The sequence below is a fragment of the Calliopsis andreniformis genome, chromosome 3 (genome assembly GCF_051401765.1).
Source record: "Calliopsis andreniformis isolate RMS-2024a chromosome 3, iyCalAndr_principal, whole genome shotgun sequence".
Classification (NCBI taxonomy): Eukaryota; Metazoa; Arthropoda; class Insecta; order Hymenoptera; family Andrenidae; genus Calliopsis; species Calliopsis andreniformis.
The window spans coordinates 24,415,903-24,428,660 of record NC_135064.1 but is presented as its reverse complement, the minus strand read 5'-3'; the positions used below and the strand labels follow the sequence as shown (position 1 = coordinate 24,428,660).

The 12,758-nt window shown below is 45.1% G+C and overlaps 1 protein-coding gene across 1 annotated transcript in view; it reads left to right on the top strand.

Annotated features, from left to right (window-relative positions):
• The window catches only part of LOC143188829 (protein groucho), a 115,781-nt gene that overhangs the window by 82,285 nt on the left and 20,738 nt on the right, over positions 1-12,758 (top strand). The window contains exons 6-7 of the mRNA XM_076393296.1: positions 1,132-1,393; positions 7,996-8,021. Of these exons, the coding sequence (XP_076249411.1) occupies positions 1,132-1,393; positions 7,996-8,021 (288 nt within the window). The remainder of the gene's footprint in view (positions 1-1,131; positions 1,394-7,995; positions 8,022-12,758) is intronic.

Here is a 12,758-nt window from a genome sequence, read left to right as displayed (position 1 = left end):
CTTGTTTCGTACTTTCGGATTTACCTCGACTGCCTGCCAGGCGGCGAGGGTTATTTAAACGCCGCCCCCTGAAAGTTTACCCCGTGATTTGTATGCTTTGCCCGCGGAAAGTCGCGTAACGAATGCCGAACACGCTCGCTACCCTCGCGGAATTGGCGAGCTGGTTGGAAATCGGAGACTCGATTAGTCCTGGAGAACTATGCCGATTCTTTGGCTGCTTTGAGTCTGTTTGCGAGCAAGAATGTGGGGAGAGGTTCGGAAGAAATGGAGATATAAGGGTTTTTAATGGGAGAAGTGGTGTAGCGTGTTCTTTCATTTATTTGGGAAAGTGGATCTGTATCAATGTCCGTATGAGGGATATTTAATTTTAGGATGTAGGAAAATAGATTAGAACTTGTTGATATTAAATATGTATTTAGAAAATTAATATAATAGAAAAGAGTTATGTTTAATAATTCTACTACTTCAGATTTTTCACTTAGACCATTTTCATAACTATCAATTAGCGACACGTATCTACATGTGTATATTAATGATTCTCATTGTAAAGTCTTTAATCTTCAGATGAAGGCACTAGTGAAAAATTAAAAATACATGCATTATGCGGAGTCAGTCGGATATCATATTAGCGATTAAGGGTTGAGTCAAATTGTGTAGTTTAGAGCCACGCTGCCAGACATCCTGTTACAGATCTAATCAGTCACGTACAAGAAAAAGGCGTGTATATTCAGTCATCGATGTTTCCGCCAGCATAATGCGTGGCGAGTTATGTACCCATCGATTCAACGAATCGTGAATTCATTTTTATCGTTGAACCAGTAAAAGATACACTGGTATTTCCGTTATCGACGAGTTCCCGATCAGTTTGTCCAGCGATTACGATAAGAGCGGTCGCGTCGGCGGAGGCGTGTTTCATCAGTGTCCAATGATGTCACCCACTCTCCAATCTAATCTCTCGTGTTATCGCTTGTCGTTGAAATTGGATAGCCGAATCGATGATCCTGATTATCTCTATATCTCGATACACTTGTCAGTTACCATTATCATGCACCGAACAGAATTGGATACTTTTGTTGTAAACAATGATTGGAACAAGTTAAACTCAGTAAAAAGACGATTTGTATGTTACAGCAACAGAGGCCAGCCGATCTGCCAAGGCTGCTTCAGATGCATGCTCAGCAGTTGCCTCCAGGTACAGCGATCGGTCCTCATCCAGGCATACCTGCACTTCCTGGACCTGGACTTCCCACCTCGGCTTCTGCGGCTCTTCTTGGACTAGGCATTCCACCAAGTGCTGCCGCAACTGCTGGAGGCACAGCTGCACATCCACTTCCGATGTTGACTAAGCCGGATCTTCATCGGGGTCAGCCCGATGACTTGAAGCCCAACGGAGGTAAGCCTTTGGCTCTTTGAGTATTCGCGTACGTTGACGTTTATTAAATCTGAAGCCTATGCAAGGATCTCTTGTAAACTTAGGCACTACATATATGTATATGTAGATACATACACTTTTTATTACAATTTTAGATATTTTGTAAGAATATCCTACATATTTACATAATTGAGAAATTACAAGTTTAACTATTATAGCTGTTGTAGGTGTAAGTTGTTTAAGTAGTCAAAAATCAAAGTTTACATCTTTAGATCATTTTCAACACCTGTTCCTATTGAAAAATAATATCCTCGAGAAAGTATTGCGATATCTGTCTGCTGACAGAGTTGTTCGATTCACAAAAGCCGCTGACCCCGTGTCTCGTGTCACTTTCGCGCCATCAGCAGGTTGCCCGCAAATATTTCTCGCGTATCGAATGGGACCAACAGTCAACAGTTCAGAGAAGCGTTGCTCATTTGGTCGGTCGCGTTTCCTGTAACTCGGCCGCTTGTTTTTCTGCTTCTTATCTTATGGGAAGCCGATGCAACCAGATCCCCATGGGACCACTTCGCTCTCGTCGCTACTTCACGTTCCGGTTCGATTCCTCGCGAGCAAACGGCGCGTTCAGCAGTTTCGATACCGCGAAGTCGAGCTACTGAATTGCGGGATAAGCATTCCGATGATTGCGACTTTTCCAACGTGTTTGACGTCGATAATCGTTCAGGAAATGATAGGTTGTCATCTTATCGCGAGAGATATTCTTATTGGCAGTTTTGTGTTACATTTAGATGTGTAGAGTTAGTATGGCAAACGTGTAGAGATAGTAGTTTAGATTTAATTCTACTAGTTAGGATGTGAAACCTGAGAAATAGTATTTTCTTTTATATGTTGATATAATATACCAATAGTAATAATAATGGGTTGTCTAGAACAGGGATTCTCAACCTATTTGGGTTGTGACCCTCTTCCAAACTTCTATAGTGTCTCCTTCCCCTTTCTTTTTTCTTATGTCCATTTCTTATGGTCACAGTTTTTGGCCCCGAAAATTCATTTTTGAGCACCTGAACGCTGATCTATAAGAAACTTTTATCATAAAATTGAAAGGTATTCAACTTATACCTAATGCTCCATTAGCTAAAAGTAATCATCTCCAAACTGTACCCTTAAAATCGACATAGAATATGTGATGTCTTTTCTCAAGAATATTATTTCGTGAACCTCTCAAATCTCAACCCCTCTTATCTTTACTGCACCACCTATGCTCAATCTTCTTAGCCATTAATTAATTAGCATATCCAAGGGATTGATAACGACTCTTCGAAAAGATGGATCGCCGTAAGAGCCAATAACGAAGATCCCAGTTCCATTCAGTGGTTCGTTCAGGCGTCGCGGTAGTGGTAGCAAGCGCGAAGAAAATTAGGGGTAGCGTGAAAGAAGTAGGAGTACGCGATATGGAGACGACAGACTGTGGGTAGATATTTCAACCATCCCGCAATACGACGATGACGCAAACGATCGTGCTTAAGCCCGAAACTCGCAGAGCCCTCGATCTTGACCTCGAAGATCCACTTGTGCCCGGCGCGTCCTCGTCCCTCTCCTTGGGACGACATACGAGTGCAAGAACGTTCGCACTTAGGCTCCATGTAGCGCTGACAAAGTCGCGAGGGCCTCGAGTGACTCTCCTGCCTCGCACACGTACACACGTACATGGTCGCTCGTTGTCTCGTCCCTCGATGTTCGTCAGGCCCTCTCGCTCTGCGTCGTGTCTCCGTTGCGAGCTCTCTCTCGCTCCGTTCCTTCCACTAGCTGTGCATGGTCGTCTCTCAGGAGAGCACTCAGAATCTCCTCTTGACACGAGAGCACTTCCGACTCTTCCCCTCTTTCGTCCCATCCACCTCTAGGTGGCTCTTCTAAACCTTCGCGCCCCCTTGGCCTGCTGCTCTCATCCTCTTTTTCCGCCCTCCCCCCTCCCCCCTCTCGCTCTTTCTGTTTCTCTTGTTTCTCTTGCTTTTCCTCACTCTTACACCCCTTGGCTTCTCTCGTTGTTCTCTTCCTCCCTCGCCGTTCCTCTTCGCCCCTCTTCGCCCCTTGCGCGCTCCACTCTCGCCCGTGCTCTCGCACAATATCTCGAGCTGCACTCTCGCCTAACTATGTTACCGCGGGCCGAGTATAACCCCCGGCCAGTTGTTTCGCGTTGTTTCGCGTTTTCCTGAGCGTTGTCGGGTCCCGGCGTAATGAAATACCGACCGATCTCCGCTACCAGCGGAAGGGCCGCTTTCAATTCTTGCCAGCGCCGACTTTTCACTGCCCCGCTTTGAAAATTCCATCGTCGACAGACTGGAAACGCGCTCCCAACGATCTCTTCGGTTTAATTTCCGGACTCGTTACCATCGTCGCTCCTTTTTCTCTGACGATTCTCTATTGTGCGCGGAACTGGTGCGTGGAACCACTTTGCCGGGCTTTTTAACGCCGGGAGAAGAATCCCTGTTTCAGTTGGTCTTATGAGAGGCTTTTTTTCTGGTCTTCTGATTAACGTCGATTGCCTTGTCTTTGCGGGAGGTTGAAAAAGTTTGGGTGTAGGTGTGGAGAGAGGAATAATTGTGATAGAGATTTATTGTTTTGTACATTTTCCTCAATTGTAAGTTTCTAAATTTTTGAAGGACAAAAAGAGGCTATCAATCAAGGTGTCTTTGTAGGACAAGCTGTAGATTTAAACTAAATTTTTTTTGAGTGCGCATTGAAATTAGTAATCGACGAATATATTAGGCTGCATATTTAAAAATTTGAATATTTGAAAACTTGAGTACTTGAATATTTGAATGTTTGAATATTTGAATTTTTGAATTTTTGAATTTTTGAATTTTTGAATATTTGAATATTTGAATATTTGAATATTTGAATATTTGAATTTTTGAATTTTTGAATATTTGAATATTTGAATATTTGAATATTTGAATTTTTGAATATTTGAAAACCTTTATAATTTTCTGCGATTCTTCCACACCTACCAAGTACCTCATATCTCTTCGTGGCACTAACAAAAGACAAACTTCTCTTCAAAAGCCCCATACCGTGTAATCGCACCAAGCAAAGGGTACTTTATTACGTCCCACGACTCCAAACTGATCATCCCACGGAATTCGATTTGCGCGCATTGATTCGACCGGTTCCATGACAATGTCGCGACGAATCACGCAACGATTACGTCCACGTGATTTATCACGGTGGATCGGATGGCCGGTTAGACGCTTCCGGAATACGGATCGCGCGAACGAGCACAATAAGACGATCGTGGAATAAGTTACACTCGGTTTAATGACCCGATCGACGAGAAAGCAAACTCGCTTCCCTGGCTCGGACGTCGCCGAGGAAGAAAAAAGGAGGACAATATCCTGGGAGAATTACGAGAAGCGTACACGCTCGAGGAGGCCTCGGCGATCTCTCCCGTGGGACCATTACTCGCGCGAGTATATCCACGATGAAATGGTAATGCCAGCGATACCGGTTTCTAATCGTCTGTGAAAGGAGCCCGACTTACTTCGAAGCTCGCGCGCGGCCGCGTCCTGGTAAATCGTTTCGCGAACGACCGGCTAGGAAGAATTGGATGAATGGTGGAGCCAGACATCATACCCGATGGCGGGGTCGTTCCTGCGCAGGGATTCTGGATAACTACGGTAAGAGGATGAGGGTGGGGGAGGAGACAGAGTCAAACGATAACGGCCCTGCTGGAAACAATTCGCTGGGGGCAATGTTCCGGAAAGGAGGGAAGAAGTTTCAGTTGCCGCGACAGAAATAGTGGCCTGCTACGGTTCCTTGCCTCTTACGATGCTGCTCATTCTCAAAAGGGTGTCGACGAGATCGTCTGCCCCTCCCCTTCGCGGGGAACGCGAATCGTGAGGCTGGTTCAACAGTGATTTCAGATGTCACGGTTACATGTTCGGAAATTGCGTTTAGTGGCTCTTTGGAGGAAGAGAAATCGTGTGGACTGAGAGAGCAGTTTGTGAAAGTGGTATAAAAGGATGTAGACTTGAGGGATGACATTGAGTGACTTTTTCTGTTAATATGTGACATTTTTATCGAAGGAGTAGTGATTTAAGTAAGTGATACCGGGGTTTTCTAGGCACTTGCTAACAATTAGGGATCTCGTAGGCACTTTTTGAGGAATTCTTGAGGGCTAGGGACTTGGCGGGAACCAGAGGCCTTCTCAAGATTGAAAACTTCCTAAGTCAGAGCTAATTCATGAAATCTGCCCAGAGAAACCCTGAGTCCAACACAAGAAATAACTATTAAAATTCCAATTTTGCAGAAAGGGTCTTCATCCCTCTACAAATCCTCCAGCGCTACTCAACAATTACCCACCACCTCTCCCTTTCCACGAGCCATTCACATTCCTTTATTAACATCCTCCACGTCACCTCAATCGCAAAAGTGAGGACGATCGTTGACAGCGTGGAGCAGGCGAGGAATACGCAGGGATGGCGCGCGGCAAACGAGCTCTTTGCGTTTTAGTAGGAAATTATGCGCGCTCTTCCGCGTCCATTTACGAGCCAGAGGCAGGAAGTAGCTCCGCGGCTGAAACTGTGCCCCGCCGAGGCGAAGAATAAAGTCCAGGAGGGAGGCGAATATTAGCGAGTTTCCTCGAGCAAGATGAGCGCTGCCAGAGATTCTCCCTCTTCGTTCCTCCCATCGACGGTCCTCTCTGCAGGGAGGAAGCCAGTTGGATACGGTCCACGCGAGGAAATTCACGACCCTTCTGTTCGCGCACCGCCACCTCCGCCAACCCTGGTAATGGCTCAGGGGGGCGGAAAGATCCTTTTTGGCCGTACGGCCGACGGCGACGACGACGGGCTTTCCTTAATTTGGTGGCCCATAAAACATGCGGACGACTCGCCCTCGTGCGGATATGTTTTATCGGGCCGTGTAAACGCGCACACGCCGAGAATTACTTTATTTGTAAATGGCACCGCGCGTGGTCTGACTTTACGACGTCGGGTTTTTCACGAGAACCGTGTACCCGCCTGGAGAATTTACTCGACCCGTCGGATTTCTTGTTCCCTGGCGTTTAATGCCCCGCCGTAACGTTAATTCGTTCCCCTGTGAATTTGGATCGCGGCTCTGTGAACGCTTTATCTTGCTGCAATGCTTTGCAGCGGAAGCGGACTGTCTTTGTAATTCAGAGAGTTTAGGGGCCTTTGGTGGCGTTTATTGTTGGATTTCGTAAGGGAGATAGAGAATTTTCGGGGCTGAGTTTTGGGAGTAATGAGGACGGAATATAGTTGAATCTTTTAGTTTGAAATAGGTTATATAAAATGTAGTTTTAATGCAGGTATTTAGGTTTTTATTTAGGTTTAGATGATGGCAGCATCTTCTAACACAGAGACTTATTAATTTTGATTTAAAGCGATAGACTTGCGATGGACCTGGAATTTCGAATCATTCTGTATAAATATTTAACAAATGAGTGTGACACTGTTCTCTACGGTGCAATGTTTAATCCATTAAGAATAAAAGTTCACGGAAAATGGAGTTACCTTTTATGGTGTTCTAAGAACATAAATGAGAGTCGTGCAGCTTCTCTATAGCAGGGATAACAACGAAAGGACGAAGGTATCATTAGGATATTTCCTTCGAGACAAAGTGTACCTACAGAAGGGCGGAGAAGGAGGTTGGGAAATCGAGCAAAGGGCAAACTATGAAGCCCGGTTTCTCGAGGACAAAGCTTACCCTTCAGGATCCTTCTCTTCCTCGTCTGTCTTCCTTCCTTTCATTCACCGTCTCTTCTCGGAAATCCTCAAGACGTCTAGAACTCCTCCTTTCGTTTTGTCCCGCTTTTTTAGCCTTTCATTCGCGTTCTCAACACAATCGAAGGCTCTGAGTGCATACCGCTGACTCCGTTCGGAGAGGCTCGGCAATAATCATGAAAAACATTGTGCAGGTTCAATTTTCTGTGAAATGCGATATCTTCTAGACGAGATAGCGTCGTTTGAAGTACATTCAGAGGCGATCGTCCAATAAATGCGGGCATTTTCAGTGTTATGTCGTCTGGATCGGCACTATGAGAGGAACTTTTAAAGGATATCTAGATATGCGTCGATGAATGGTCAGACAAGTAGTTTACTATACTGTGATTATTGATTATCATTATTAATGCTATTAAGGGTTCTATTTTAACTTTCTATTACCTATTACCTTACTATATTACCTACCTAATATACTACGTATATTAAACTAAATCTCAGTCCCAGAATTATATGGATCATATTGCAGTATTTACTCGGTATAGATACATGAGTCACTAACGAGTTCATAGTAAGGGATACATTTCTGAGGTCAGCTCATATTCACGATAAAATCTGATCTTATCAGAGTTGTGAATAGCTATAATAAATTCTCGATAATTTTGTAAGGAGAGAATACAGGTACCTAATCAAACAGAATAGGTACATATTTCGCATTGCATAAGTCCGTAGTTCCATGCATATGTAACAAATCCACCCGCGACACTGCGCGCAGATGAAATCCCCGAAACGTGATCGAAAATTCCAAGCGACCCCTGAAATTTGATTATTTTTATACAATCGAGCCATCGAAAACTAACAGCAGCTTTATTTCATTTGTTGCAGGTCTGAATCCCGCCGAGGAGAGGCATGTGAGTACCAAACAATTTATCCAATATCCGCAACGTGCAATCGCGGTTTCACCGATCGACGATCGATATAACAACAGGGTCTATTAACACGGTCGTTTCGTTCGGCGGATCCCGTGCTCGAACAACGGATACCATTGCGCGTGGGTGGTCGCGATTCGGCCCCGAACCACCGCGAGAACGACGGGGAATATTCGAGGGCGGTCCAAAACGATGGTAATTGTATCGAGAAGCCGAAACGAACTCTGCTTCTCCACGAATGTTCAGATTCCACTGGAGAAGCAGCGCGCGTTGCATAAATACGAAGGACGCGCGGGGATGAAGCTTAATCCCGGCGAATATTATCTTGCTATCCCGATTTCCGCTTCGCGTCCTCGACTTAATCCCCTCGTCTATCCGCGCGCACGAATTGCTAAATCCTCTTCGCAGGTTTTCAATAAACGACAGGTGGACGCGCACGCGCGACACGCGATTAAATTCGATTGATTTCCGAGTCGCGATATTTCGTACCGATCCCCCGATTGGGTGAGTCGAGGCTTCCGCTCGTATCGATTTCGTTTCTTTGGCAAATCCCTCTCGTTCGCGATGGAATATTTCCAAACAGCTGTAACGAAAGCTTGCCAGGTTCTGATGCTTTCTTTTTTCGCGACGATGTGTATCAGCGTTTAAGGGATCAGTCTTACCCTACTTTTTCTTGACGCTTTGTCTTGGAACGACGAGGCACTGGGGAGACCCTCTGTGCCAGATGTCGTGGAACTCGTGCCAAGGAATTTATGAGGATTGGGTCATTTTGGATAGGGAAATTGGGGAGTTTTATATTTGGGTGATTGAAATGTAGGGTTGGAGTTTTGGGTTAAGGATTGCCGATTGTTTTTTATTATTGAACTAGGAGAAGATTAGTTATTTAAGTACTTGTTATATAGTCGGAGTAATTGTAGAAGTTTTATAGTAGATAATATATAGAAAATTAAGCAATATGTAGTCCTAATATTAACTATGGGATATTATTGTATCCCGCGTAATAAAAAGATTGTTTGTGTACTTTTCATTTATAGTAAGATTATAAAAATTTTATATTTGGAGTTAAAAAAATTTCTGTGTAAATTGGGTACCTAAGTACTATATTATTATATTTCTTATATATTCTTTCTCATGTAAAAAAGTGGTATTTTATTATTAAAAAACCAAAAACTAATTTGTAAATCTGGGAGACCGTTTTCCTCTGGGTAACATTCCAAGGTTAATCTTGAGACTCCATGAAAAATCAGACAAATACATAATTACTCACTAATTTCAGCATAATTAAGTCATTATCTCCCTATTTCTAAGACTCCATCGACAAAATTACATTCCCCAATTATACCCCATCAACATCCCCCGGAAGAGTCACCTCTGTCCCCATCCCAAGGCTATCAACAGAAATCTCCCATCATCGGTCCAATCTCTCCCCCATTCACCCCAGCAGAAAATCCTCGCCAAAGAAGGAATAACGCCCAGTGGTTTGCTCAATCGCGCAATCCAATTCCCAGCGTACATATCACAGTTTCACGCCAATTTCTTTCGCCCTCCTCCGCCGACTGGAAACAGAGACCATAAAGTCCGAGGGTTTTCCGAGTTTTACGGTTCGCGTGGTCCCGGAAAATGTCTCGCACCTCTGGCCAGATTGCTCCCGGAATTGACTGATAGAATCGAAACGAGGCGAGGGGGCGGTCGCGCGATCGAGAAACGACTCGGTCGAGTTTCATCTCGTGAAAGAAATTAGACCGGCGGTTATGTGGCTCTCGCTGACAGGGAGAATGTCATCGTGGAGAGGAACAAATAAAAACAGCCTGGGGATCTGCGATCGGAATCGGGGGACGTGAATGGGGAGCCCGAGCGTAGCGAAGGAAAGAGGAACAAAAGAGCGGGGGGAGGGACGTAGAGGGTGAAACGAGGAGGAAGAGGGGAGGGAGAGGGGAGGAAGGGGCGTTAGGGGGCGAGGAAGAAAGAGAAGGCAGCGGATCAGAGGAGGAAACCTGAAATGGACGTAAAAGCCCGAACACCGGAACACAGGGCCGTAAAAAGCTCGTCGTCAAATGCACCCCCGTTCTTCTGTGCCGTTATCCTCTCCTGTTTCCCCCTCCCTTTCGCCGTCTCTTTCGCTCGCGCCCTTTTACCCCACCTTTGATAGCATAAAGCGGCTGCTGGGCGCGGCGCGCGTTTATTAAAAGCGCTTCGGGCGGGCAAAAAAAGGCTCGAGAGACCGCTCGAGGCCAGTGTTCCCGCGTCGCTTCCGATCTGGAGTGGCCCGCAGGATCGTTTCGCGATCGATCGCGGTGGAAGAAGTCCGCTACGAGGAAGGGGGATAAAATCGATTTTAAGGGGAACCTGTCTGGATCGACGGGGTTGAATGGGGGTTGCTGGTCGGCTCACCCCGCATGGGTGGTCTTTCGACAACGAAAACAGGAGAAAACCGGATGTCACGGGGAAATTTTTCATGCGAGTCGAATCTTTGGGCGAGGGGAGATTTTTGACGTCCAATTAACCGGGCCATTTGTTTGAGAATGAATAGTATCGATTTCAGCACACCGGGAGCTGAATAATGTTGAACTCTGGAAGGGGGTAGTTTGACAGTCCGTAGGTATAGTTAATACAGGTTTCATTTTGATACTATAGCTTCGCATTACGTTTGAATGCTAGATTCTCGCTTTGTTGAAGTTGGAAATTAATATTTTATTAAATAATAGGGTAACGTAATTAATTTTGTATGAATGCATTCTGTGCTCGTTAGATGAACTCTAATTTATAGAACGTTAATACTAAACTTCCTCAATTGCACATTTCCACAGCCTTGTCAAATTTGTCTACAATTAAAACTAACTGCTACATTTTAAAAAATTTCAAACCAACTCTCCCCGTGATAAGAGCATTAACACCTTAAAGAAGAATTCCCCTCGAGCCTCGGAGTCTCCAAGAAAAGGTTACACCGTAAACGATAATTGCATGGGCACGAAGTAACCACTGCATCGGGCGATAAATTGATCGAATGGATGTGGCAAAAAAGTGGCCGCAGAAACAGACGGTCGTGAATAATAATAATGTTCGTGTCATTAATCGCATGGGGCGTTGCATTCGATTGGGTGAAATAAACACGACGTCGGGGTCGATCGATAACGATCATTAATTAATACGTTGGCCGTTTTATAAAACTCGCCGGCGATTGACTGAGCGAGCAGCGGGCGCGAGGGAAGAGGGAGTGGTCCCCGCGCTATATTCGGGGCAAGAGTGATTTCCGAGCGTAATTATCTTTTCGCCGTAGCTCTTTTCCGCGCCGTCATTATAGGCCATGTTTTAACGGGGCGCACAGCCAGCATAACTTGCGCAATTTGCCAGCGGCCCGCGGCCGGACCGATAATTAGCGTCCGTTTAATATGCACAATTATTACGGATTGATAATCGGGGCTGGCGCATCCATTACACCGGCATTGAGATAGATGGTAATAGGTTTCCATCGGTATCAGCTCTCTCTCCCTTCGCGTGTTTCTCACTTGTTTCGACCCACCCTACCGTTCACCCTCTCTCTTCGTCCCTCTATCTGCATACTGAGAGCTCGTACCGCGTATAATCTCGCTTGCTCGATCTGCTTTCATAATGCGTACGTATGAGCTAGCGATGGGATGAATTCGATTATCCCGCGAAAATTTCCAATTGCCGCAGGAGTAAGCCGCTATCGAAGAGGAATACTGAGAAGTGTTCGAATGGACAGATTGAAAGATCCTTTTAATGGACAGACGACTGAAATTCATTCAGTGTTTCGGAAGAGGAGTTACTGTGCATTTTAGAATTCAACGAGGAAGCTTGATTTATCGCATTTACGGTTATTTAGAACAAATGTGTAATGCGAGTTTTGGTATTAGCTTCGCTGATAAAATATATGTAGGAGATTACAGAGTGTACTAATATTTTACGCGGGATTGCAAATAATCGCGAATTGTGTAATTTCGCAATTTGGACGTTCATGGGACAAAAGGTATTAATCAGTTTCTGGAAATACAATATTCCAGCATGATGAGAAATTTTCGAGAACATAAATTCTGCGAGAGATTAATACTGTATTTATCTTTGAATTATCCGCGTAACAATGAGGGTGGCTGCAAAATGCGAGAGAAAAAGTCTGCTGGTTTGGTTAGAGAAAAAGTTGACTCGCGTGATGGGAAATTAAATTATATAAAACACTAGCTTTCTCGTTTCTATTTGCACAGGGTACAGTTCAAAAGGCTCCATTCTTAGAGACTTAATTTTCGAGCACCCAAACAAAAATACCAACATGTTCACATCCATCCCTAGCTTCTCCAAACAATTACCAGGTCCAAGCACACGAGCCATCACTCGAAACGAATACGAGGAAAGTTCCCCTCGACAGGACAACCGATGGTAGAACTTGAAAGTCGATTCTTCCGTCTATAATAATCCATTCAGCAGCACGGTTCTCATACACACTCGCAAAAAAGTCAATATCCTCCCCAAAGCTATCGACATCGCTCGCGAGCACGTTATTCCCATCGCTAGTCGTCTTCTCTCTCGCACCCTTTCATCATCCCCATTCCCTTGTCCCCCGCCCTCTTTCTCCTCCCCTTTCTCTCTCGTTCCTCATAATCCTCTTTCGCTCCCCGTCTTTGTCCCACGCATCGCGCCGCCTCGCTTTCCCTTTCACGGCCTCCCTTCCATTGAACTTGTATTTATCTCTGTTCCACGCCCCGC